The following is a 26,957-nucleotide window of genomic DNA, read 5'->3' on the forward strand; positions in this document are numbered from 1 at the left end:
CCCATACGGGAGCCAGTGCCACAAGCGGATGCTAAATCTACTACGCCACAGTGCTGGCCCCCAAAGCTCTTGTTTTTCAATGAGGAATGAAAGCAATGTATGTGTTAGCTGTCTTCTCTCTAAATATCTGTGCAGCACCCTAACTATATATCAAAGTTCCTAAGTTATCAGCCAACATTCAATAGTCACATATTTAATTTCATCAATAACTGTCAAAGTCTGTGGATTTTATGGAAAGAGTAACATTTTAAAGATTAATAAAATTAAAAAATGACTGGGTATCAATCTGCCTAGCAGTACCCAAAAAAGGGAATTTATTGCTTGTTGTTAATACTAGATTTGTTAAATCCAAATTTCTGTTCAAAGGTACAAATTTAAACACAGCACTTAAAAGCAATAAAAGCAAGTACGTGCTCAAAGGAGATAAATGAATAATCACTCATCCTTGTTAGTTCTACACTAGGCTCCCCAGAATCGTCATCTAAACTCTCCCACAATCTAGAAGGTTCAGAAGCCCTTCTATACTCATTTTTAAAAAGTTTATTTATTTATTTGAAAGAGTTACACAGAGAGAGGAAGAGACAGAGAGAGAGAGGGGTCTTCTATTGCCTGGTTCACTCCCCAGGTGGCCGCAACAGCCGGGGCTGGGTCAGGTAGAAGCCAGGAGCCAAGAGCTTCTTTTGATTCTCCCATGGGGGTGCAGGGGCCCAAGTATGTAGGCTATCCTCTGCTGCTTTGCCAGGCCAACAGCAGGAAACTGGACGGGAAGTGGAGCAACTGGGTCTCGAACTGGGATGCTGGCATCTCAGGCAGCGGGTCTACCCACTATGCCACAACACCAGCCCTCTAAACTCATTCTGAAAATGAAAAACCATCATCTAATCTCCACTAAGTTTGCCACCCAATGACCAGGCTCTCCTTCATTCTTAATTACTATAAGCACTCAAAACCAGAAAATTAAAAAATGTAAATCAGATGTCAAAGGAATTGTGAAGGACAAAAACAGGAATCAGAAGTAAAATTTAGTAGCTAGAATATCACCTACTCTGCTGCAAAGTGTGTAACAGTTGGCTTAACTGGAAAAAAATACACGTATTTTCTGATGAAGGGCCAAAATGGCCACAAGAAAAGTCATCAATTAAGAAAATAAAATTTTCTTCAAATACTTGAACTAAAAACTGGGAGGAAGTAGGGGAAAAAGAACAATGGAACTAAAACAGACGAGGTTTATTAAAAGCATTAATAATGTTTCAGGCGGCCTTTGATGGAGGGCTTAGGAAGCTCACGCCCCTTCTCACAGTGTTTGTAATCCCAACACTGATCTCAAATCCAGGTTCCTGCTACTGTGCATCCTGGGAGGAAACAGGTGATGGCTCAAGGACTTCACTCCCTGCCAAGCATGTAGGAGATCCAAATAGCATTCCCACTCTCAGCTTCAGACTGGTCCAGCCCACTGTGTATTTGGGGAGTAACAGCAGATAAGAGACTGCTCTAATAAATTTAAAAAGTCTTTTTTACAAAGCTAATGTTAAAACTGGTCTTAGAGAGTTTGTAATTACGGATGATCAAAAACTTTGGAAAGTAAATGATTGTGATGTCTATTTTGTAGCAAGGAAAACAGTTATTGGAAAATGGGATTAAAAACTAAGTTTACCCAGCGCCGCGGCTCAATAGGCTAATCCTCCACCTAGCGGCGCCGGCACACCGGGTTCTAGTCCCGGTCGGGGCACCGGATTCTGTCCTGGTTGCCCCTCTTCCAGGCCAGCTCTCTGCTGTGGCCAGGGAGTGCAGTGGAGGATGGCCCAAGTTCTTGGGACCTGCACCCCATGGGAGACCAGGATAAGCACCTGGCTCCTGCCATTGGATCAGCGCGGTGCGCCGGCCGCAGCACGCTACCGCGGCGGCCATTGGAGGGTAAACCAACAGCAAAGGAAGACCTTTCTCTCTCTCTCTCTCACTGTCCACTCTGCCTGTCAAAAAAAAAAAAAAAAAACAAAAAACAAAAAACTAAGTTTAGCCTGATACAAACAAAAATTTGAGGGATCTTCAAAAAGTTCCTAAGAAGTGCACAGCTATGAAAAATCTATGCATGGGTTTCAAAGGTGATTTCTTTTTGCACCAAAATAGACTATTAATTCCATAAATCTAAATTATGAAAAAATAGGCATGGCTTTCAAATTTTCTTTGCACCAAAATAACCTTACCTTTTAATTTCATTTTCCAATGAACTTTATTTTTTATTTATTTATTTATTTTTTTTAATTTTTGACAGGCAGAGTGGACAGTGAGAGAGAGAGAGAGAGAGACAGAGAGAAAGGTCTTCCTTTGCCGTTGGTTCACCCTCCAATGGCCGCCACGGCCAGCGTGCTGCGGCCGGCGCACCGCGCTTATCCGAAGGCAGGAGCCAGGCACTTCTCCTGGTCTCCCATGGGGTGCAGGGCCCAAGCACTTGGGCCATCCTCCACTGCCTTCCCAGGCCATAGCAGAGAGCTGGCCTTGAAGAGGGGCAACCAGGACAGAATCTGGCCCCGACCGGGACTAGAACCCGGTGTGCCAGCACTGCTAGGCGGAGGATTAGCCTGTTGAGCCACGGCGCCGGCCTCCAATGAACTTTAAACATGTATTTATTTGTATCTCTATCTGAGAGTCAAAATGACACAAATCCCCTCTATTGGTTTCCACCCCATATGCCTGAATCCAAGGACAGGCCAAGGTCAAAGCTAGCAACCAGGAATTCAGTTTGGGTCTTGAAAGCTGGTGGCAGGGACCCAATCATTTGATCTATCACTGTTGTCTCTCAGGTTCTGCATTAGGAAACTAGAGCCAAAAATTTTTAAAGTAATGTCTTTTATTAAGTATCCTCATAAAATCAGATAAGTCCTGCAATATGGTCCTAGTTGCAGCAAGTTAATGGCAGAACACCAGATTTCAAATTATTTTTAATTCCAATTATCACATTATGGTCAGAAAACAAGTTATGAAAATAGTAACTGGTGGCCAGCACTGTGATATAGCAGGTTAAGGCACCACCTGTGGTGCCAGCATCCCATATGGACACCTGTTCAAGTCCGCGCTACTCCACTTCCAATCCAGCTCCCTGCTAATGTGCCTGGAAAAGCAGCAGAGGATGGCCCAAGTACTGAGGCCCCTGCATGCAAGCAGGAGACCCAGAAGCTGCTCCTGGTTCCCAGCTTCGGATTGGCCCAGCTCTACCAGTTGCAGCCATTTGGGCGTGAACCAGCAGATGGAAGATCTGTCTCTGTGATTCTCTATCTCTCTCGGTACCTCTGCCTTTCAAATAAAATAAATAAATCTTTATAAAAAATAGCAACTGGTACTCAAATTAATAACTAAATCTCTGTATGACCCTAAACATACAAATTCCATTTTCTCAGGTTCAACATTGTGGCACAGGGCACCAATCTGGGTTCCAGAGGCTCTTCTTTGATCCAGCTCCCTGCTGGTGTGCCTGGGAAAGTAGCAGAAGATGATTCAAGGAGTAGGGTCATTGACACCCACGTGGGGGATCCGAAAAAGCTCCTGGCTGCTGGCTCCAGCCTGCCCAGCCTTGGCCATTATGGCCATTTGGCATGTGAACCAGCAGTTGGAAGATTTTTCTGCAATAGCATAGCCAAAATAAGAACTCAAATAATAATCTCATAGCTAGATTCACTTCGCCATCAACGAAGTATACAGTAAGTAGAAAAAACCTCCCTTTCAGACCAAAGGGAAAGAAAGTTTTAAAGTGAGAATACAATTTTCCTCATGGGCATTGTCTACCTTAGAAAAACTACTACAGAACATGCCTGTGACTATAGACTTGTAGTTCAGGCCACCGAAGATTAGAGATGGGAAACGGGCACTCCCTTGACTTGCATCCTCTGGTCTGCTTTAACACAAACCAGGAGGAAAAGAAAGCTCGGCATCAGAAGCAATGGGTGGCAGGCCTATTAATGGCTGATCTGTACAGTGATCTGCCCTCAAGGAGACCCAACAGGCCAGTCCACTGCAGTGGCTTTCAATGTGGTAAGCCTGGGCTTCAGCAGAAGTCAGCTTGTGAAGAGCCCTGGCAGCTCTGCCAAGAGTTGGATCACTGGAAATGGACCTGCCCTGGAGTCGAAGGATGCCCAGGTCAGAGCCACAGATCTTATTGGCTCTAAGCTGAAAAGCCCTTCACTCAGCCCAACTTCCAAAGTGACCACTGCAGCTGAGGGGATGGTCAAGTAGGGTCAGCAACATTGCAGGCAGAACTGTAAATTTCTTGTTAGAGATGCCACCTGCCTTTACCTGGCCAGCTCTCCTCCCAGGCCAGCCAAGTAATGAAAGTCAACAGAGTGCCTTCCCCTAGGAGGTTCACACCTCCCTTAGGATATACCCCATGAGAAGAGATAGATAGGTCTGGGCCTCTGAATTTACAAGGCCTAAAGCCCACCAGATTATTATCAAGCCCCTTCTATCAGGTTCTATTTGCCTCTCAATCAGAAAACTTAATTGTAGCTTAGACAGCACCTTTCTTAGCTCCTCTAATAATGACTCTGTCCTTTGTTCTAGGCCCTGTCTAGTGCACTTGGGCCTCACTCCTTTGTAATCATAACCTCTACTCTACCACCAATGGCTCTACTCCCAACATGTGTGTACTGATGGTCCTCTTCCACACTTAATGCTGTATAATTGTTCAAACCTGGTAAATGCCACTCTGAGGATCATTGGTTACTATCCTCACTCTGTCTTTTATGACCTTGTCTAAATATGATCAGAGTCGGCAAACTTGGAAGGCTTCCATAGCCTTGGCAACTCATGACGACAGCCTAGGATGGTTACTGGCGCCATAAACTAGAGTGTCAATTTGTTGGGTCAACAACAGGAGCCACTGTGCACTTGCTCCTCATGTGGGATCTCTGTCCTTAATGTGCTGTACATTGTGATTTAATGCTATAACTAGTACTCAAACAGTATGTTTCACTTTGTGTTTCTATGTGGGTACAAACTGTTGAAATCTTTATACTAAATTGATCTTCTGTATATAAAGAGAATTGAAAATGAATCTTGATGCAAATGGAAGGGGAGAGGGAGCGGGAGGGGGGAGGGTTGCGGGTGGGAGGGAAGTTATGGGGGGGGGGGGGAAGCCATTGTAATCCATAAGCTGTACACTGGAAATTTATATTCATTAAATAAAAGTTAAAAAAAAAAAAAGATTCTCTTTGTCTGTCTAACTCTGCCTTTTCAATTAGTAAATAAATCTAGAAAAAAAAATCATTTTTTCAATCATAAAATGAAATATATTCTACTTAACAGTATTACAAAAGAAACTGAAATTATATGTAGGGTTGGTGCACTTGCATAGTAGGTTCAGCCTCTAGAGCCTGTAGCATTGGCATCCTGTATGAGTGCTGGTTCATGCCCTGGCTGCTCCACTTGCAATCCAGCTCTCTGCCTATAGTCTGGGAAAACAGTGGAAGATGGCCCAAGTGCTTGGGCCCCTGCACCCATGTGGGATACCCGGAAGAAGCTCCTGGCTCTTGGCTTCAGATCAGTCCAGCTCTGGCCTTTGCAGCCATCTGGGGAGTGAACCAGCAGATGGAAGACCTTTCTCCCTGTCTGTAACTCTCTCAAATAAACAAAATCGTCTTAAAAAAAAAAAAAAACTTATATGTAGAACCTTTAGCTTTTTTACTTTTTATTTATTTATTTTTTCAAAGATCTATTTTATTTACTTGAAACACAGAGTTACAGAAAAAGGTAGAGACAGACATATGGGATGCTGGTGCTGTAGGCTGGGGCTTTAACTAGCTGCACCACAGCACTGGCATTGTGGCATAGCATATAAAGCCACCACCTGCCAAGCCAGCATCCCATATGGGCACCAAATTGTGTCCCAGAGGCTCCACTTCAAATCCAGCTCCCTGGCCGGCTCCCTGGAGGGTGATAGCCTACCTATCTGAATAATTCTGGGGCTTCCAAAATGTTTTATATACTACAAAAGCTACATTTAAAAAAATTTTTTTTGGCCAGCGCCGTGGCTTAACAGGCTAATCCTCCGCCTTGCGGCGCTGGCACACCGTGTTCTAGTCCCGGTCAGGGTGCCAGATTCTATCCCGGCTGCCCCTCTTCCAGGACAGCTCTCTGCTTTGGCCCGGGAAAGCAGTGGAGGATGGCCCAAGTCCTTGGGCCCTGCACCCGCATGGGAGACCAGGATAAGCACCTGGCTCCTGGCTTTGGATCAGCGCGATGCGCCAGCCGCAGCGGCCATTGGAGGGTGAACCAACGGCAAAAAGGAAGACCTTTCTCTCTGTCTCTCTCTCTCACTATCCACTCTGCCTGTCAAAAAATAAAAAATAAAATAAAAAATTTAAAAAATCCAGCTCCCTACTAATGGCCTGGGTAAACAAAAAAAGATGGCCCAAGTACTTGGACCCCAGCCACTCAAATGGGAGACCCAGGTGAAACTTTTGGTTCCTGGCTTGGGCCTGGCTCTGTACTGGGCATTGTGACCATTTGGGGAGTGAACCAGAGGATGGAAGATCTCCTCCAGCCCCAACCAACTCTGATTTTCAAATAAATAAATAAATCTGAATAAAAAAAAAAAACACAAAGCTGTCAATAAACAGCAGTTATTACTATTATTCTTCCTCACTTATCAGAACTAATTTTTTAAAAAGATTTTTTTATTTATTCATTTGAGAGGTAGAGTTAGAGGCAGTGAGAAGGAGAGACAGAGAGAAAGGTCTTTCCTCCGTTGGTTCACTCCCCAATTGGCCGCAATGTCCGGAGCTGTGCGGATCCAAAGCCAGGAGCCAGGAGCTTCTTCCGGGTCTTCCACATGGGTGCAGGGGCCCAAGCACTTGGGCCATCTTCCACTGCTTTCCCAGGTCATAGCAGAGAGCAGGATTGGAAAAGGAGCAGCTGGGACTAGAACCAGCGCCCACATGGGATGGAGGATTAACCTATAATGCCATGGTACCCGCCCCAGAACTAATTTTAAAATACATCATTTACTTCAGTCTTCCAAATCCATGATGATCTGGAAGCCACTTTAGATACAAAGTTCATCACACAAAGAAATACAGGTTTATCCACACAGAATAACTACTGTCAAATTTAATACAGAGTACTCATTCTGTCAACAAATTATTTATTGGGTTTCCTTACATACCCAGTATTAGAACTGCAACTGTTCCCAAGATAGCTGTTAAATTACTGATCTAAAATAAAGCAGCTAGAATTTCAAGACCTGTGTTTAACCATAAAAATAGTAAGAGACTGGCGATTCTATGCTCCTGAGCTCACAGTCCACTGTAAATAAGTTACCTATCACACCCTTCTGATGGCTCTTTGTTTTATCATGAGCAAGCCAAATAGCATAAAAGATTGCAAATCTTTCGATGGGTTTTGTCCCAGCCTTGTAAATGAATGTCAAGATGAAGTTTTTTTCTTCCCCAAAATTGTGCTTAAAGCTTCAGGTTTCGGGCTGGCACTGTGGGGTAGTGGGTAAAGCTGCTGCCTACAGTGCCAACATCCCAAAGGGGGGCCAATTTGAGTCCCGGCTACTCAACTTCCGATCTAGTTCTCTGCTATGGCCTGGGAAAGCAGGAGAAGATGGCCCAAGTCCTTGGGCTCCTGCACCCACATGGGAGACCCAGAAGAAGCTCCTTGGTCCTGGCTTTGGATCAGCGCAGTTTCAGCCACTGCAGCCATTTGGGGAGTGAACCAGAGGATGGAAGTCCTCCCTCTCTCTCTCTCTCTCCACTTCTGCCTCTTTGTAACTCTGCCTCAAATAAATAAATAAATCTTACAAACAATACCAATCACATTAATATTTTGAGATTTTTAATTTTTATAGTTTTCCAATTCACTGCTATTTTTAGCAACAAAGAGGTATTATTCTAGTAATCAGGAAAACAATGGTATAGTAAAAACTGTATATACAGTACTTAATTTTGCAGCTAACAATTCTTCCCAAATCAATCAAAAAGTTCCTCTAAGCACACACGAAAGATTTAAGGTTTAGATGCAATTTAACAAGTGTTGGAAATAACTAGTACCACCTTTCATCAGCAAGCCACTCACAGAGCCCTCGAAAGTAACCTGAAAATGACCCTTAGCAGACAAGCACAGTGTGGCAGAACAGAAATTTTTACCCTCAGTCTGAAGACCAACTTTGCTCCTTGCTAGCTAGTTAACCTTATTAAGCGGACAACACTTTGAAGTAATCTTCTCATGCGCAAACTGAATTCATAGCATTACCTCACCTAGTTCCACTCACCGTGGGCCTGATAAAGGATATTCCATAAGCACAGTTAAATTTGAGCCCGAGTTCAGATACACACACAAGGGAGAATAGTTCTAGTAGAATCAAGGCTATCTATTAATTAGATACAATCGCTAACGTGCACATGCAGATGGGGGTACTTTGTTCACACGTACCTGCTGCTGTCCTTGCTGAGCCTGTGGAGTGGTCTGCTGATTAGCAGAATTAGTAGCTGCAGCAGCGGCAGCTTGCTGCTGGAAAAGACTGGCGGGATAGACTCCCCAGGGAGTAACGCCATAATACTGGTGTGGGACCACAGCTGGGCCTAAAAATAGTAAAAAGAAGGTAAGAAAAACTTAGTCTATGGCCATACCACCTTGATCGCGCCGATCTTGTCTGATCTCGGAAGGTAAGAAAAGTTTAGACAAGTACAGGGTTTCCAAAGACAACATATGACTCAGCAGACCTTACTGTAAAATATTAATTTAACAAGCTAATTTTTCTTTTTTTTAAAAAACAGAAAATATTACATGAGTTCTTTCTACCATGTCTTCTAAAATCAGTAATACCACTTACATACTCTAGGCCTAGAAGAAGAAGCCAGTAAGGTACAAAATGTAGGAGACCCTGAAAAGGACAAAACTGATACAGGGGTTTGACTTAAGTACAGAGGCCTGGCCTTAGATACAAACATGTTCTTCCCCTGAAAAAGAAAGGATGTAGGATTGTTACAGACAAAGTTTATTAGGAGGGAAATCAACAGGAGCCAGTGTTGATTGTAGTAAACTGTAGCAGGTTAAGGTTAAGCTGCCACCCGCAGAACCAGCATCTCATATGGGCACCAGTTCGAGTCCCAGTTGTTCTACTTCCGTTCCAGGTCCCTGCTAATGTACCTGGGAAAGCACTAGAGGGTGGCCAAGTGCTTGGGTCCCTGCACTCATGTAGGAGACCAAGAAGAAGCTGCTGGCTTCTGGCTTCAGCCTGGCACAGCCCCAGTGATTATGGCCATTTGGAGAATGAACCAGCAGATGAAAGACCTCTCTCCTCTCTCTTTGTCTCTCCCTCTCTCTCTTTGCAACTCTGCCTTTCAAATAAATAAAATAAAGGAGGGGGAACAAAGTGTGCAGGCTTAAACTGATGGATAAAAACAAAGGATTCATTTGTACACTGCTTCCCATAATCATAGGTAACCAGGATCCTGGTACTTCATGACCTCTAGAAGCAGGAAAACCTATCAATCCTCAAGTGGATACTCAAAGTGAATCTCCCCGGCTCAACTTCACAGAGGCTGTGTTTTCCCATCTCTATTTTTAAGGAACAGAAACATTAAACACAACTGCACTCAGACCTTGATATGCCTTTTTAAATTTAAATCAAACTTGAAGATATATGGAAACAAAAAATACAACACCTTGACTTTAATATAAATTTGTTAAATATCCTAAACAAAACTAAGTGCTCTGCTTTAATCCAAATTAACTACTACCCTCTTTACCAACATGTTACAACTGTAGACTCTGCTACAGAGAGTAGGTGAAAGAGGTGTGGCAGCATTATGCATCCATCAACCAGGACATGGCTAAACCACAGAATTCTCAGGTGAAGACAGTAGCAAGAAACACCAAGGATGCAAATTTGCAAACCAAGTAAAGGTCTTAAAGACAGCTCCTTGAATCTACCAAAAGCACATCTCCAATCTGAATTACCTTACAGCACAGGGTTGAATGTTTACAGTCTGACTTACTTATAATAACCAAGCCTTACACTGGAGTTCCAAAGAGCTATTTTAAATGTTACAGATATTATGAGGTAGTGGCTATTTCTGGAGAAACACATAACATCATTAACTCAAAATAAACTGGTACATGTTTTTTGTTTCTCCACTTTTAGCTTCTAAAACAAATATGTTAAATTGTCCAATGATATGTTTTGACCTTTTGTAAAATTTATATGTATCTATTTGAAAGCCAGAGAGTGAGACAAACAGGGAGATAGAGATCTCCCAAACACTGGTCCACTCCCAAAATGCATGTGACAGCCACCCTGGGCCAGACTGATGCCAGAAGCTGAGAACTCAATCTGAGTATCCCATGTTGGTGGCAGGGATACAACCACTTGAGCCATCACTTGCTGCATCCCAGGATGCACATCAGCCAGAGAAGAAAATTGGGAACAGAGCCAGGAGCAGAGCCACAACTCAAACCCAGGTACTCTGATATAGGATACCCCCATCCCATCAGCCATTATGCCAAATGCCCATCCCTGCTTTACCATTTCTAATCTGGTGTTTTCTGAATCTATGGGCAGAATAAAGATCAAGAAGCTCTGTGTACAAGCAAGAATGCCCACCATGAAACAGTCTACCTGGGTGCAGAATGAAGGCACTGCTTAGAAAAGCCATGTTATAATAGAACTGTTATTATAATAAGCAAATGAGTTTAAGTATTAACTTGTCAGAACCTAACAGTACAAAATCAGTATCACCAAGTTAGAGTTGTGGGGTCCCAAACTCATCTGACAAGAGTTCATCAACTAGTCAAAGGAAGGAAGAAGAGGAAAACAAGAAAAAACACAAAAAAGATGCCACACTATGCCTTAGTTTGCTTCCTTCTTTCTTTTCTTTTTTTAAAAGACTTTTTTAAAATTTATTTGAAAGGTAGAATTAGAGGGAGAGATAGAGATCTTTCATCTGGTGTTTCACTCTCCAAATGGCCACAATAGCCAGGGCTGGGCCAGGCCAAAGTCAGAAGACAGGAGCTTCATTCAGGTCTCCCATGTGAGTACAGGGGACCAATCATTTGGGCCATCCTCCACTGCTTTCCCAGGCACATTAGCAAGGGAGCTGCATGGGAAGTAGAGCAGATGGGGCTTGAACCAGCGCCAATATGGGGTGCGGGCATTGCAGTTGGTGGCTTAACTCATTATACCACAACCCTAACCCCTTTGCTTATTGCTACAATAGCTGTTAACACGTACCAGGAATATGGTCACACCTATCTTGAAAGGAAGTGCTGTAACCTGCAATGACAGTCCCAAGACTCCCCTCAAAAGCCCATGAAGATTCTCTACTGGCACACTGATATTAAGACTGTCCTGTTTCCTGTACAATTAGCACTCCAGAAAAGTACAGTTGCATTGTTTGGTACACATTTTATGTTAAGCATAGAAGTATTTAAATCACGGTCAGTCTGGCTCAAAAGATGATTACAAGAAATTAAGTTTCTCATCACCAACCTATCATCTCAACAACATCAAGTATCTCACCCCTAAGATCAGTTCTTTTTCAAGTCACATGTATTAGCTGAGGGAAAAGGGAAAGACTTCTAAAGAAAGTACAGAGAAGTTCATTCATAATAGCATAACCACTTTATATAATGATGTATACACATGGACCTTGAAGTTAAATCTGGTTGAAACCCCAAATCAATGACATTTAAATTGTGTTCTCATACAAGACAACTTACTGAGTTGTCCAAGAGTCCCTAAACTGTAAAAACCATCAACTGACAACTAAGGTCAGAGCCCAGTGTTCAATAAACATTAGCCATAGAAGGAGCTTTCTCTCTTTTCCCTAAAAGTGGGGTTAGTGGTGGCAGCCTGTATTAAATACTCTCATTACCTCATATGAACAGTTCTAAATAAGATCTCAGAAATGCCAAGCTACAATGAGCTCACAATGGCAAACTATATGCTATATATATGAAACATCTCACAGTAACATTTAGTCCCAATAATATGACTTAAAGGAATCTGTCCTCAAAGAATATGTTGGATGGCATCTTGCTTATTCTAACAATGAACTCAAAACATCACACATTTATAGCCCCAGCATGAATGACAGCAACTATACCACTAACAAAAGTTTACTTTTGAGAGATTCAGTCTCTGGAGACAACTCACATGCATACATACATACATACACATATTCAGTCTCTGGAGCCAACTCATATACATATATATTCATATTCACAAGCAAATAAAAACAGTGCAATAATTAATGATAGAGAAGGATAGGGAACAGGTAGCACAGAAGGACTGCTAGAGGTCACAATGCAGACTAAGAAGTTTCCCAGGCAAAGAATGGGGTAAAAGAGCTTAGTACAGAAGATTAAAGAGACAACAGTGTCCAAAGATAGAGGCCTACTCCAGGACAGTATCTAAAGCAAACTAAATTCAAATTAATATTGCTGCGATGTCTGGTATAAGCAGATGGTAATTAGTTATGAGGGAAGAGAGTGGTACCCTCATACAGGCCTCTGCAGTGGCTTCCAACTCCAGCTAATCCTCAGAATTACCTGGTAGTCCTGAAAAACACTGATTCCAAGAACCAGTAAACCACTGCCACCTAAGAAAGGTATAATGCTCAACCATAGGAGGGTGGGAAAACTAGGAATCAATAAAGGATTTAAGCAGAAAGGTGAAAAGTTAAGACTGACACTTGAAACCATTTTCTCGAACAATTTAGGTGGATGAAGTAAGGGAAAGAGGCAAGGAAATTAGGAATATGCAGAGAGATGAGTCCAAGGACCTGAACAATGGCAGACTACTAGAGGGAACAGGAAACTCTGGAAAAGAAAGAAATTCCCAAAATATAAATGAGCAACAGGTGACTCCACGGATCGAAAAATACCTACCCAAGAGGCAGGTGATTTGTCATTCCACATGTTCATGTCAGAAGGGCTGTTATGGCTAAGTAGAGCTACCCTGCAGGCAGGGAAATGGCACTGAAAACCAGGAGGAATTTTCGCTGCATATGTGGACTTGGGATAGAGTATAGAGAATGCATGCTTATCTTAAAAGACCTGTCAGCAGGTGAGAAAATCCCACATGCAACAAAATGTCTCACCTAGTGTCGCTGCTGCAGCCAATCCAGCGGTGTAGGGGTCCGTTCCTGGGGGAGCAGCACTGATGATGTATGGATTGGGGACAAATGCAGCGGGAGCTAAACCTGCTGAAAACACACCTGTCAGTAAAAACAAACTTGACTAAAACTGCAGCCCTACCAAATACCTACATGGTTTGGCTATGCATTCCAGGCTGTAGATAAGGAAAACAACAAAAAAGAGAAAGGATATGTTGAGAGTAAAGAATAACTTTTAAAGAACCCCTACACTAAAGATTATACTAACATTTATCTATAATTTTAAAGCTTTGCTAAAGAAACACTTAAATTAATGCTGTTTATATAGTTCTGAATTTAACATGATTTAATAATGAAAATTGTACAAAGCTAAAATAGGATGGTGGAAAAGGTTTATTTCCATTTAAAACCATTTTCCAAATAGTTTTCCTCAGGTATGAATATTTATATAGGCCACCTACACAAGTACACAGTATCAGAATCAAAGGCCTTTATACTCTCCTATTAAGTTTTGAAGCAGTTTTTTTTTTTCTCCCACAGCATACACAAAATCCAAGATTAACCACCTAGCCACCTCCTTTCCATCAAGCCACTCTGGTTCATTAAAAAAAAAAGTTTTCCACTTCTACTTGTTTATATCATTCTATTTTGAAGAGAAAAGAAGGTTCAGTGGAAGAAAGGTAGGTGTGCGAAATACGATGTCAAATACCCACCAAAATATTAACAACTGCTACAGCAAACGGACAAAACTACTTTAAAAAATCAACAATTATTTGAGAGTACTTTTACATTTTCTCATTGGAAAAAGAATCTATAGGTACTATTTGCTTTAGTAAGATAAGAAGTAGATAAACTCACAGGCTACCCAAGATTGAATTTGTAAATTTTGTCCAGATCTTACCAAAAGAGCTGATGATGGCTACTCATCAAGATTGTGGTAAAAAGGCTAAATCCTGAAACAGCTGAGGTGGAGCAATGGCTGGACACTAAGAAAATTCATTCACCCAGGTCTAGTGTGCCAATGGTTAAAAAAGCAGCTACAGACAACTGGAAAAAATGCAGAGGCCATCTGCTCTGAGGGATGCGGCTGGATGTGTACTATCAATCTGCACTACTGGCTCTGCAGCATCCAGTGAGCTACAACAGTGCTCACAGCTCTTTCGGAGAGGTGTAGCTCAGGGACTTACCGATGTGAGGCTGATGAGCCGCTGCGAGCGCGTACTGCTGCTGCTGAGCAGCTGTCAACTGCTGGACAGCAAGAGCATTAGGTCTTTGGAACAGCTGGGTTAAGAAAAAAACATGTGTGGTTAGAGAAACTCTCTTATGAGATTATTTTAAAACTATCTGACTTAAAACTTCAATAAGCACTTGTCTAAGTATGACGCAAAATGGATGTTCTTACGCTCCGCTCCATTCTCAGAGTACTGCAATGCTTCTCAGCCCTGTGTTCCCCCTTTTCTTCACCTCAATCTGCTTTTCCCAGTTCCCATGGGTAAACTGACTCCCAGATTGTAGAAGTTAGGGGAACCACAAACACACTTAGGTTTGTAAAAGCTCTAATGGGTATCAGTAGATCTACAGGTTCTGTGCACTTAAAAATTAGACACATGTGCTACAAAGTGACTTACCATATTGCCCTCCTGCTGGAATATCCCTTCACTTCATTCAAGACCATATACTCTAAATTATTCCTCATCTATTCTCATTTTGGAGAAGAATATGAAGAGTGTTCACTATATCCTTTAGGAAAACTCTTCCTGGGAAAATGTATTAGACACTTCCTCAACTAGCAGCTTAACCTCATGCATAAAGCAAACAACTGTTCAATTCTGGGGGGCTCTGGAGATGCAGGAGATCTACTCTTTATATGCAGGGAGTGAAACAACAGTAATATAGCTGCTTTAACAAGACTTGGGTTGTTCACAACTTTGCACACTTCCTAGTTCACAAGGTAGAAGGTTCAAAGGCCTTAACACTAACAAAAACCCAAGTTCCTATCTGAAGTCATTCACTCATTTAATCAACAACTATTTATTAAATAAATAATGCTTGCTAGGCACTGTGCAAGGATCTAGGGATACAACAATCAACAAAAACAATATACTATCCCTATGGAATTTACATTTTATTGACTATATACAGTACTGGAACAAAGAAATGAGATCCCAGTATCCTGATTCTGGATTACCTCGATGGCCTCCTTCCAAGCAGTCACAGTGAAGAGTGCACCATCTGCTGCACTCAGACTGAGTGCACCTACTCAAGGACCTCCCTGGATGGGAACTTCAACCTACCTGCTCTTTCTACAGGATTTTTCAACAGCTCGGTTGACACCATGGATCTTAAATTAAGATGTCCTCATTAAGAGAGTGGATTGTTTCCAACATGAGCAGATAATGGCATTCTACCATCTCAGCTTAATAATCATAATGATTGAACTGACTGGTATTCTAGGCAGTAGAGAAATTTTATTCTGCACTCTGGCTACCTATGTGCCTGAAATATTTGAGTAGGCTGATTATAAATAAAAAGAACAAAAGGTGAACTTCCCGAATGTACTGGCTGACTTCACCTGTTGGCTCTGTTTCTATATATTCATTATTCTAAAAACCAGAATAAAATTAGTCTTTACTTATATACTACAAACTTCAAAAGTAACCAGGAAAAGATTTAGTTCTCCCTCCAAAGGTTAAAATAAAGAAAAATCCCACAGTGATGCTGACAGGAAAAAAAGTATTACCTTAGAGGCATTCATTAAATATTAAGTCTTAAAAACAAATAGCAGGGGCCGGTGCTGTGGCATAGCGAGTAAAGCCACTGCCTGAAATGCTGGCACCCCATATGGGCGTCAGTTCGAGTCCCGGCTGCTCCATTTCCAATCCAGCTCTCTTCTATGGCCTGGAAGGAAGTATAAGATGGCCCAAGTCCTTGGGCCCCTGCACCTGGGTGGGAGACAGGGAAAAAGCTCCCAGCTCCTGGCTTCAGATAGGCGCAGGTCCAGCCATTGCAGACAACTGGGGAGTAAACCAGCGGATGGAAGACCTCTCTCTCTCTGCCTCACCTTCTCTCTCTGTGTAACTCTTTCAAATAAAATAAATAAATCTTTAAAAAAAAAAAAAAAAGAAAGAAAGAGCAGGGGGCTGGCGCTGTGGCACAGCCTGCAGTGCCGGCATCCCATATGGGCACCGTTTCAAGTCCTGACTGCTCCATTTCTGATTCAGCTCTCTGCTATGGCCGGGGAAAGTAGCAGCAGATGGTCAAATCTTGGGCCCCTTTGGGTGGGAGACCTGGAAGAAGCTCGTAGCTCCTGGCTGCAGATCAGCCCAGCTGCAGCCATTACAGCCGTTTGGTGAGTGAACCAGTGGAAGAAGACTTTCTCTCTCTCTTTCAAATAATCTTTAAAAAAGAAAGAAAGAGAGAGACTGAATCTACCAACAAACATTCAAATCAAGACACTTGTCCACTCCAGGAAGGGAGCTAGTCACTACTATTTAATAAACAATCTTGTGATTTTTGACAGTTGGTTTCACATTTTCTGCTTTACCTAAAGAACAGGGTCTCTTAACATTTCTACCAACAGGAGACAGTCCATTCATTTCCCAGGGGTAGCCAGGATGAAGAAATCAAATAAAACAGTAGAAATTTGCTTCTAAATTATTTCCAAGGTTGCAAAAACATATCATAGTTCTACAACTGTCCCTTCTCTGACATCTTCCTGGCCTTTGCAAACATTTCACATCTTAAGACAGTTCTCATGCTGGCTTCTTCTTTCCATTCTTCCTCACTCTGCTACTGACAAAATATCTCATTTCATGAAAACTGTTTATTAGGAAGGCACTGTGGCATGGAGATGAAGAAATAGGCAGTGTATTCAGAAAGTAATTCTTGAGGATATACTGACTTATTAACTGACAAACCAATGCCATTCCATTCTTAGTACAGTTATGTCTACCAGATCTTTAAACACACAGAAATCCATAATATGCATGAATGCAATAACTGCATGCAACTCTGGTTTGTGTTTCTCACCACCATTGTTGCCAAACTTTGAAAAGCAGAGACCGTTAGACTAAAAGTACACAAGCCTTTCAAGAGCCCCTAATCTATGTTTGAGAGCTGATTAACGTATTAGTTATTATGGTGAACAGAGAAAGAAGTATTTTCATGAGAGCATTTTGGCAATAAACAATTTAAAAAACATAAATTGTGCATCTAGAGTGGGCAGATTTGATTACAGAACAGATTACAGCAATTTTGGCACATTCTCTTTATGTAAATGGTGCAATATTAATGGAGAACAGAGTATTCAAACAAAATTGGGTAATTGGCAAGTGACAGATTCCAATGGATCCTGCAAAACTCACACAAATGCCATCTGCTGGGCAAAGCTCTGAGCTCTAATTTTTTCATGATTTCACACAAGCCAATAATTGGTAAATGAGAAATAAAAAATCGAGAGAGGTGAGAGGAATGCTTATTTGAAGGTCAGCATAATGATAAAGGTGCCACTAGTGATTACAACTCACTTAGAATTCACAGGTTTTTCAAGAGTCTGAATGGAAAGGAAACAATATCAACTAATTCCAGCATAGCAGGATTCCTAACTGAAAGCATAATGGCAAAAGTGGACAAGTAAGTTGGTTTGATTCCTTTCTTGGCCACTTACTCTACAATCTTCTAAAAGATACAATACAAGCACTGACTCTAGAGAGCAATTTGGCCAGCCAAAAACACCCAACATAGTGACTGATACGCAGCTGGCACATTATAAAAGATGGCTACTACTGCTATTACCAATAACAAATTTTGGTACAAAAACATTATTGAGTTCTGTGAATCTTGAAGAGTAATGTCCAAATTTGGAGATAGGAAATGTGAAAGACTACATCTATTCATCTCACATCCCCAAAATAAAATATTCTATCACCCCTGACTTTTCTTTATCAGTAACACAATATTTATATTGGACAAGGGTTAAGAGAACAGACTCTGGGGCAGAATAACCTGGGTTCATATCTCAGCACCACCACTGATTTGCTATGAGACCTCATCTCATCTCTCTAATGAGACAAAAAAGACATATCAACTTTTAAAGTTGTTATTGGGGTTAAAATCAATACACAAAAAGTGCTTAAGGGGCTTCCATTGTGGCGTAGTGGGTAAAGCCACCATCTGCAGTGCCAGTATCCCATATGGGCACCGGTTTAAGGCTCAGGTGCTCCTCTTCCAATCCAGCCCTCTGCTATGGCCTGGGGAAGTAGTGGAAGATGGCCCAAGCCCTTGGGCCCTTGCACCTGTGTGGGAGATCCAGCAGAAGCTCTTAGCTCCTGGCTCCAAATCGGCCCAGCTCTGGCCACTGTGGCCATTTGTGGAGTGAACCAGCAGATGGAAGACCTGTCTCTCTCTCTCTGCCTCTGCTCTCTGGAACTGTTTCAAGTAAAATAAATAAATATTTTTTAAAAATGCTTAATACAGGCTGGCGCCACGGCTCAACAGGCTAATCCTTCACCTTGCGGCGCCAGCACACAGGGTTCTAGTCCCGGTCAGGGCGCCGGATTCTATCCCGGTTGCCCCTCTTCCAGGCCAGCTCTCTGCTATGGCCCGGGAGTGCAGTGGAGGAAGGTCCAAGTGCTTAGGCCCTGCACCCCATGGGAGACCAGAAGAAGCACCTGGCTCCTGCCTTCGGATCAGTGTGATGTGCCGGCTGCAGCGCGCTGGCAGCGGCAGCCATTGGAGGTGAACCAACGGCAAAGGAAGACCCTTCTGTCTCTCTCTCTCTCACTGTCCACTCTGCCTGTCAAAAAAAAAAAAAAAAAAAAGTGCTTAATACAGTCTTTTTTGGTGTGATATCCTCTCTCTGATGAATGGGTTGACATCCTCTGAACAGATATAGCCCCTTCTCTAACAGTCACCCTTATAGCTCCTCCTCCCAGAACGCAGCCCGGGCATAACAGGGAGCAGTAATGTGGTTTGTGTAGATAAGAGTAATAATCCCACTGCACCATGAGCACTAACTGTGCTGTCAGTTGATGACGGTGGTATTTTTAATATTCTCCCTTCAGAAACTAAAAATACAGTTGATTTTGAAGGTGAGACAACACATCAAAGGCACTGCACTTCCAGCACAAGGTCCAAAAGAAACAGCCTGGAGAATAATGGGTATTTGCATAGCTTGTAATGGATGATGTTAAATTAAGTCCCTACATTTTTGTCTTCTTTTCTGTAAAAACATAAATTACTGCCTACACACCTAGAACTGTCAAGATCCAGAGACAGTCCTTGAAGAAGTATTATGGGTAGGAATATAGGGTGTGGCATTGTAGCATATCAGATAAAACCAACACCTGTGGCAATGGGCATCCATGCAGGCACCTAGTATCCCATATGGGTGCTGGTTCATGTCCCAGCTGTTCCACTTTAGATCCAGCTTCCTGCTAACAGCATGGGAAAGGCAGCATAAGATGACTACATGTCGGAGCCCCTGACTTCCACGTGGGAGACCCAGACGAAGCTCCTGGCTCCTGGTGGTGGCATCAGCATCAATTACAATGATCTTTGGCTTAATAGGCAGATAGAAACAGAACTGCTAAATTAACAAATTTTATTTTCTTTAGCCAGCAAAGAATTTCATCCCAAAATTATTTCAACTAAAGTCTTAAGTAAAAGCAAATCACATCCCTTCACCAGGTACATTATCAGCTTTTAAGGAAAAGCTTCGGGGCCGGTGCTGTGTTGCAGCGGGTTAACGCCCTGGCTTGAAGCTCCAGCATCCCATATGGGTGCCGGTTCAAGACCTGGCTATTCCACTTCTGATCCAGCTCTCTGCTATGGCCTGGGAGGGCAGTGGAAGATGGCCCAAGTCCTTGGGCCCCTGCACCTACATAGGAAACCCTGAGGAAATTCCTGGCTTTTGGCTACGGATAGGCACAGCTCTGGCCGTTGCCGCCAATTGGTGAGTGAACCGTCGGATGGAAAATCCCACTCTCTCCCTCTCCCTCTCTCTCTGTGTAACTCTGACTTGCAAATAAATAAATAAATAAATCTTTAAAAGAAAAAAAAAAAGGAGGGCAAGCACCACCTGCAGCGCTGGCACACCGGGTTCTAGCCCCGGTCGAGGCGCCGGATTCTGTCCTGGTTGCTCCTCTTCCAGTCTAGCTCTCTGCTGTGGCCCGGGAGTGCAGTGGAGGATGGCCCAAATCCTTGGGCCCTGCACCTGCATGGGAGACCAGGAGAAGCACCTGGCTCCTGGCTTCGAATCAACGCGGTGCGCTGGCCACAGCGGCCATTGAGGGGTGAACCAATGGAAAAGGAAGAACTTTCTCTCTGTCTGTCTCTCTCACTATCCACTCTGCCTGTCAAAAAAAAAAAAAAAAAAAAAAAAAAAAAAAAAAAAAAAGAAGAAGAAGAGAAAAAAGAAAAGAAAAGAAAAAGGAAAAGCTTCAACTGACCAAATTACTAGTGAAAGTTAACTCTGAAAATGAACACATACATGACACTAATGGAATAATCATATTTAAATAAAAACCAAAGCTAAGAGTATTAAATACCTAAATTAAAACTATGCACACATTTGGTCTCAGGAGAATGACATTTAAACAATGCCTACTTTTCAAATGAATGTATATCTATTTCCTCTCATCTGACTACGGCTGTGCAGGAAAAATATAGTTATTTTAACTCATTCTCAGTATATTACTTTCTTGTTAAAATTCATGCTTAAAAGGTAAGAGTTTTAGTACATTACATTATTTTGTAAAACATGCTAATTAGGCTATGCCTTAAATTAACTGAATATGAAATAAAATACAATAGGATTGATCTATACTGCCTTAATCCTGGATTTGGTTTCTGCTATATTGTTACAACAAAAGAAAACATAGTAATTTTTCTAAATTATGTTTATGATATATAAACAGGCAATTATATAAAAATAAAAAACAAATCATGCTAAAGCATCATAACACAAAATGGTAAGGACACATGATGCAGGAACTGCTGACAGCTTTTTCCAGGTCTAAGAAGGTAATGAGGGAAAAGTGAGACAAAAGGAAGAACAAGTGAGAGCCATCCATGAGCAGTTTAAGCCAACAACATACCCTAAATTAGAGGTTCTTAAACTACTATCTTTGTACTTGAGTGAGTAATATTGCACCTTTCTTCACACAAACGTCTATCAACCTAAAATTTACAATGTTTTTCAATTATGGTTGTAGGAAGGAAGACAACATTAACAGTACACATGTAACTTTATCACAAATAGAAATCACACTTTTTTTTTTAAAATATGGAATGTTTCACGAATTTGTATGTCATCCTTGCACAGGGGCCATGCTAATCTCCTCTGTATTGTTTCAATCTTAATATATTGGCTGCCAAAGTGAGCATAAAATCACACATTTTCATGATTGTTAACAGACTCTCAAAATTTTGTTTATGTTCATTATGATAAAACACCTACTTCTACTTCATGTGTTAAAAAATGAAGAAGCAAATATGCCTTTAAGTTTCTTTTTTAAATACCTTGAAAAGGTTAAGAATTCCTACTATTAAGTCTTTTTTAAAGGGTTAAATTCAGAATGATGAGCAGAAACCAGACAAGTAAGTTAACCATCAAAGTCCAAAGTATCACAACTACTTATTATTGCAACTAAGTTTGTAGCTAATGAAAATTACCTTTCCCTACTATCTCACTATAAGCTGATACTGAGTTTCACGAAAGCAGTGTGTTACAACACATAAAAGCCCTGGATATAAGGAAATGAGAGAATTATTTTGTCAATTCTCAAAGTACAATCTCTCACAAATCACAAACAAAGCAACAATACCAATTACAGCAAACAACTGGGCCTGCATTGTGGCACAGCAAATAAAGCTGCCACCTGCAACTCCGGTATCCCATATGGGCACCAGTTCATGTCCCAGCTGCTCCACTCCTGATCCGCCTCCCTGCTAATGCACCCGGGAGAGCAATGAAGATGGCCCAAGTGCTTTGGTGGGGCCTTGTACCCACATAGAAGACCTGGAAGAAGCTCTGGGCTCCTGGTTTTAGCCTGGCCCAATCCCAGCTGTTGCAGTCATTTGGGGAGTGAACCAGTGGGTGGAAGACCTTTCTTTCTCTCTCTCTCTCTCTCACTGTCTCAAACTCTGCTTTTCAAATAAATAAATAAAAAGAAAGGATGGATGGATGGATGGATGGATGGATGGAAGGAAGGAAGAAAGGGAGGGAGGGAGGGAGGGAGGGAGGAAATCTTGGTTATTCAAGAACATTAGTATAAAGGAGCAAAACATTAAAAAAAAAATGCTACCCAACATTACATCTCTCACTCAATCCTCACAATTGGTATAATCTGAGACTCATAGCAGGCTCTCAAGACCGCCATGACCAGGGCTCAATTGACAAATGCACATTTCCTTGTGCTTCTCCACACTTATTTACTACTCCAGTTGCACTATGACCATACCATGGTCATTTCCATCACCACACCTCTGCTCTTGTACATGCAACAATAATCATTCCACCTCCCCTCTGAGTTAATTCTACACAATCTTGGTCTTCATTGTGTCCAACCCCACCCCACCTGTCCTTATTTAATAGCAACCAGTTTAACACTCACTTCGTCAAACATGCCACAATTGTTCTACAGAGAATCCAAGGTTACTGGATGGACACAATGGTCCATAGTTAATTGATTAATATGGGTAGAGGACGCCCACTAAATTAACATCCAGGACAAAAAAGCTACATGATAATTATGTCATTCCTTCTTTAAAACAAAGAAAACCATCACCTAAATGGCAGTACAATGAAGTTGTAAAGACACACAAACATTACTATTTTTATTCAACCTCGTCAGTTCTTTCTTCAACTTAAATTACCATATCAGCCAGTATGCTTCTCATTATCCAATGAATATAAAACTATTAATTTCCAATGTCAAGCTTTTAGATTTACTGTTTTCTCCTCTAGAATTGTCATTCTCTTCCTATATAAACAAGACCTTGACAGCACAGTATAGAAATCACCTCTTCCCAAGTCTTACCTTCCCCACAAACAAGAGTGCACTATTTGGTATTTAGGGCTGTTAGAACAAGGACATCAATGGTCTCATCCCTTGTCATTAACTATTTTCTTGCATTATTAAAATGAGGAAGTGAGTCTCAACACTTAAACTGAGATCAACATGGGGGGAGAGGTGGCAGTGGGAGATCTTGCTCTACTCATGAAAGGTATGCATGGCTGTACACAAAACAGAAGATGGGGGCTGGCACTATGGCTTAGCAGATAAAGCTGCCGCCTGCAGTGCTGGCATTCCATATGGGCACCAGTTCAAGTCCCGGCTGCTCCACTTCCGATCCAGCTCTCTGTTATGGCCCAAGTCCTCAGGCCCCTGCACCTCCACGGGAGACCGGAAAGATCCTGGCTCCTGGCTTCAGATTGGCGCAGCTCCAGCCACTGCGGCCAACTGGGGAATAAACCAGCGGATGGAAGACCTCTCTCTCTCTTTCTCTCTCTCTCTCTGTAACTCTTTCAAATAAAGTAAATAAATCTTTAAAATATATATATATACAATTTGTACAGATCTGTGATCCTCTAGAAGTTATACACAAAATTGGGTTTCAAAAGAATTAGGTATAATTCTTTTTTAAAGGGATTGGAGCTTTTATCAGATGGCAACAGAGCATACCCTAAAAAGGTTAAGTTCTGATCCAAGAAGCAACCTTTCTTAATATTATACAGGAATATCACAGTATTATCTGTATATGAAGCAAAAGCTAGTATGTTAGATCTAAAGGACATATAGAACATAGCCTCTAAATGTCACAGAAGGCTAGTTTCAAATTTTAATTTTGGAAAGTATATTAAATACAGGAGATACACTGAGATATTAACAACAGGAGAGGGAAAAAGTCCCCTGAAAACAAACTTGGACTGCTAAAGCAATGCAGAGGACACAGAGGTGTAAGGTTCAGTCTTTACCCTCAAGATCACCACCTAGCAAGGACTATGAAACAAGTAACCACAACACAGGACAAAACATAGCTATTTCTTTTTTTTTCAAAGACATACAAAATGTACTATGCAGTTCAAATGGAAGGCGACAGTGTTAAGACATTGAAGAATTAGAATTATTTTAATTAGAAATGGAATAAAAAGCAAATGGGTAAGAAAGACTACAGGAATTAAATGAGAACACAAATTTCCAGTAGAAAAAGAATCTTCCTTCTTAACAAAGAATGGCTTTTAAACATGAAACTTTGGGAGGTTGAGGGACTTGAAGATGTCTGTAAGTCCTAAGCCTATGATTCCTAGGTTATGTTCCCAGAACAAGAATGTATATAATCCATACAGAATAGCAGGCATGACGGCGCATAGGATAAAAGCAAGGATCATTCATATAACAGTGACAGACTTGGGCAACATTGCTCCTGTGTTGCTGCTACCAAGACATTTATGTGAAGCCAGATCCCAAAAACAGACTAACTTTATGATAATGTTTACTTCCCAAAAAGTGTTGAAATGGGATATATGGTGAAGAAATCCTGGTTTCATATTCTCAATTGAGTGATACCTGATGTAAAATGAGTGCTATCTGAAGCACACTTCTGTTCAAATCCTAGTAAATATCTAGCCTCCCAAAAGCACTGATAAAGCTACTTCAAAGGCCGGCGCCATGGCTCAATAGGCTAATCCTCCGCCTAGTGGCGCCAGCACACTGGGTTCTAGTCCCGGTCAGGGCGCCGGATTCTATCCCGGTTGCCCCTCTTCCAGGCCAGCTCTCTGCTGTGGCCAGGGAGTGCAGTGGAGGATGGCCCAAGTGCTTGGGCCCTGCACCCCATGGGAGACCAGAAGAAGCACCTGGCTCCTGCCTTCGGATCAGCACGGTGTGCTGGCCGCGGCGGCCATTGGAGGGTGAACCAATGGCAAAGGAAGACCTTTCTCTCTTTCTCTCTCTCTCTCTCTCACTGTCCAACTGTCCACTCTGCCTGTTCCAAAAAAAAAAAAAGCTACTTCAAAATCAGAGATCCAAAAAGCAGAAAATAATCCTAACATGTTATAAAATAAGGAGCAGTGGATGAAGGATTAAGATGGCAGAATAGGGAGGGAGCTCTTACTGCTCTAGTCTAGAAGACAGTTTTGAAAAAAGTGGGAAGAGTGCAATGTCAGGGAAGAGTTAGGGAGAAATCAGCAGTGGAAACTATACAAATTGAAGGGACACAGTGTACCTACATGGAGGGTGAGGACATGTACATCTCAGAACCCAAGGAGCTGGAAAAGCCTCTGCACCAGTATTGGAAAATGAGGTGAGACCAGATTGTAGCAGCCCAAGCCACTGGCGAAAAACATGCAGAAAGAGTCTAGAGGGCATCTGGCTTGGAATCCCGAGGGGGATAGTATACCTGCCAAACTAGAGGAGAAAAAACAAGGGGAGAGGGCATTTCCTCTCTCCCTAGTTACCCCGTAACAGCATCCTCTTAGAAGCTGACAGAGAACAGGTGGCATTTTGGACATACGTAACAGCTGCGCCACCTCGTGTCCATGCCTAGCAATAAGCTAAGCACCTGGGTGTGTCACCTCAGACACACCCTTCACCCTAGAACACTGAACAGAGCTCCTTGTCCACACCCACCACATACCCTCTAGTTATTCCCTGAAAGCAGACACTCCTCTAATCCACACAGACTTAGTCCAAAGAGAAAAGCTGCCTCAGCGAAAAAACAAAAAAAGAAACCACCAATTCAAGAAACAAGAATAAGGAAGACAACATGACACCCCCAAAAGAACATAATACTTCAATACTGAATTGTGAAGATGAGATTCAAAAAACTGGGGGCTGGCACTGTGGCGCAGCGGGTTAATGCCCTGGCCTGAAGCGCTGGCATCCCATATGGGCCCCAGTTCTAGTCCTGGCTGCTCTTCTTCCCATCCAGCTCTCTGCTATGGCCTGGGAAAACAGGGAAAGATGGCCCAAGTCCTTGGGCCCCTGCACCCACGTGCAAGACCCAGAGGAAGCTCCTGTCCCCTGGCTTTGGATCAGCTCAGCTCTGGCCGTTAGGGCCATCTGGGGAGTGAACCAGCAGATAGAAGACCTCTCTCTCTCTACCTCTCTCTGTAACTCTTTCAAATAAATAAAAGAAAAAAAGAAAAAAAAGAGTTTAAAAAAACTGACCACAGGATTACTTAGAGGTAATCAGAAGAAAATGCACAAATACATGACATGAAAGAAAATTTCTCCCACAAAACTGAGAATTTAAACAGAAATCTTGAAAATGAAATGAAATCTTGGAAATGAAAAATTCAATTGAACAAATAAAAAAATACAGTGGAAAGCCTTAACAACAGAATCAGTGAAGCAGAAGAAAGAATATCCAACTTACAAGACAAAGAACAGGAAATTATACAGTCAGACCAAACACAAGAAATTAGAAAACTAAAAAGAACTGTTGGGAATCTACAGGATACTATCAAATGACCCAACATATGGGTTCTAGGAGTTCCTGAAGGTATGGAAAGAGGGAAAGGATTAGAAGGCATTTTTAGTGAAATAATAATGGAAAATTTCACTAGTTGGGAGAAAGAAAGGGATATCCAAGTACAAAGACATGACCAGAAAAGATGTTCACCAAGACACACTGTAATCAAACTCTTCACATTAAAACATAAAGAAAAGATTCTAAAATATGCACAAGAGAAATGCCTGATTACTCTTTTTTTTTTTTTAAAGATTTATTTATTTATTTATTTGGAAGTCAGAGTTACAAAGAGAGAGAAGGAGGCAGGGGGAGGGTCTTCCATCCACTGGTTCACTCCCCAATTGGCCGCAATAGCCGGAGCTGCACCGATCTGAA

At 42.0% G+C, this 26,957-nt stretch overlaps 1 protein-coding gene and 1 non-coding gene across 2 annotated transcripts in view; both read right to left on the minus strand.

Moving 5' to 3' along the window:
- PUM1 (pumilio RNA binding family member 1) overlaps window positions 1-26,957 on the minus strand; it is a 154,721-nt gene that overhangs the window by 39,408 nt on the left and 88,356 nt on the right. The window contains 3 exon segments of the mRNA XM_062190831.1: window positions 8,425-8,573; window positions 13,095-13,196; window positions 14,297-14,390. Of these exon segments, the coding sequence (XP_062046815.1) occupies window positions 8,425-8,573; window positions 13,095-13,196; window positions 14,297-14,390 (345 nt within the window).
- Window positions 21,388-21,490, minus strand: LOC133761265 (U6 spliceosomal RNA). The gene has a single exon (XR_009866066.1). It is a non-coding gene; the product is annotated as a U6 spliceosomal RNA (small nuclear RNA).

Source organism: Lepus europaeus, chromosome 5 (genome assembly GCF_033115175.1).
Source record: "Lepus europaeus isolate LE1 chromosome 5, mLepTim1.pri, whole genome shotgun sequence".
Lineage (NCBI taxonomy): Eukaryota > Metazoa > Chordata > Mammalia > Lagomorpha > Leporidae > Lepus > Lepus europaeus.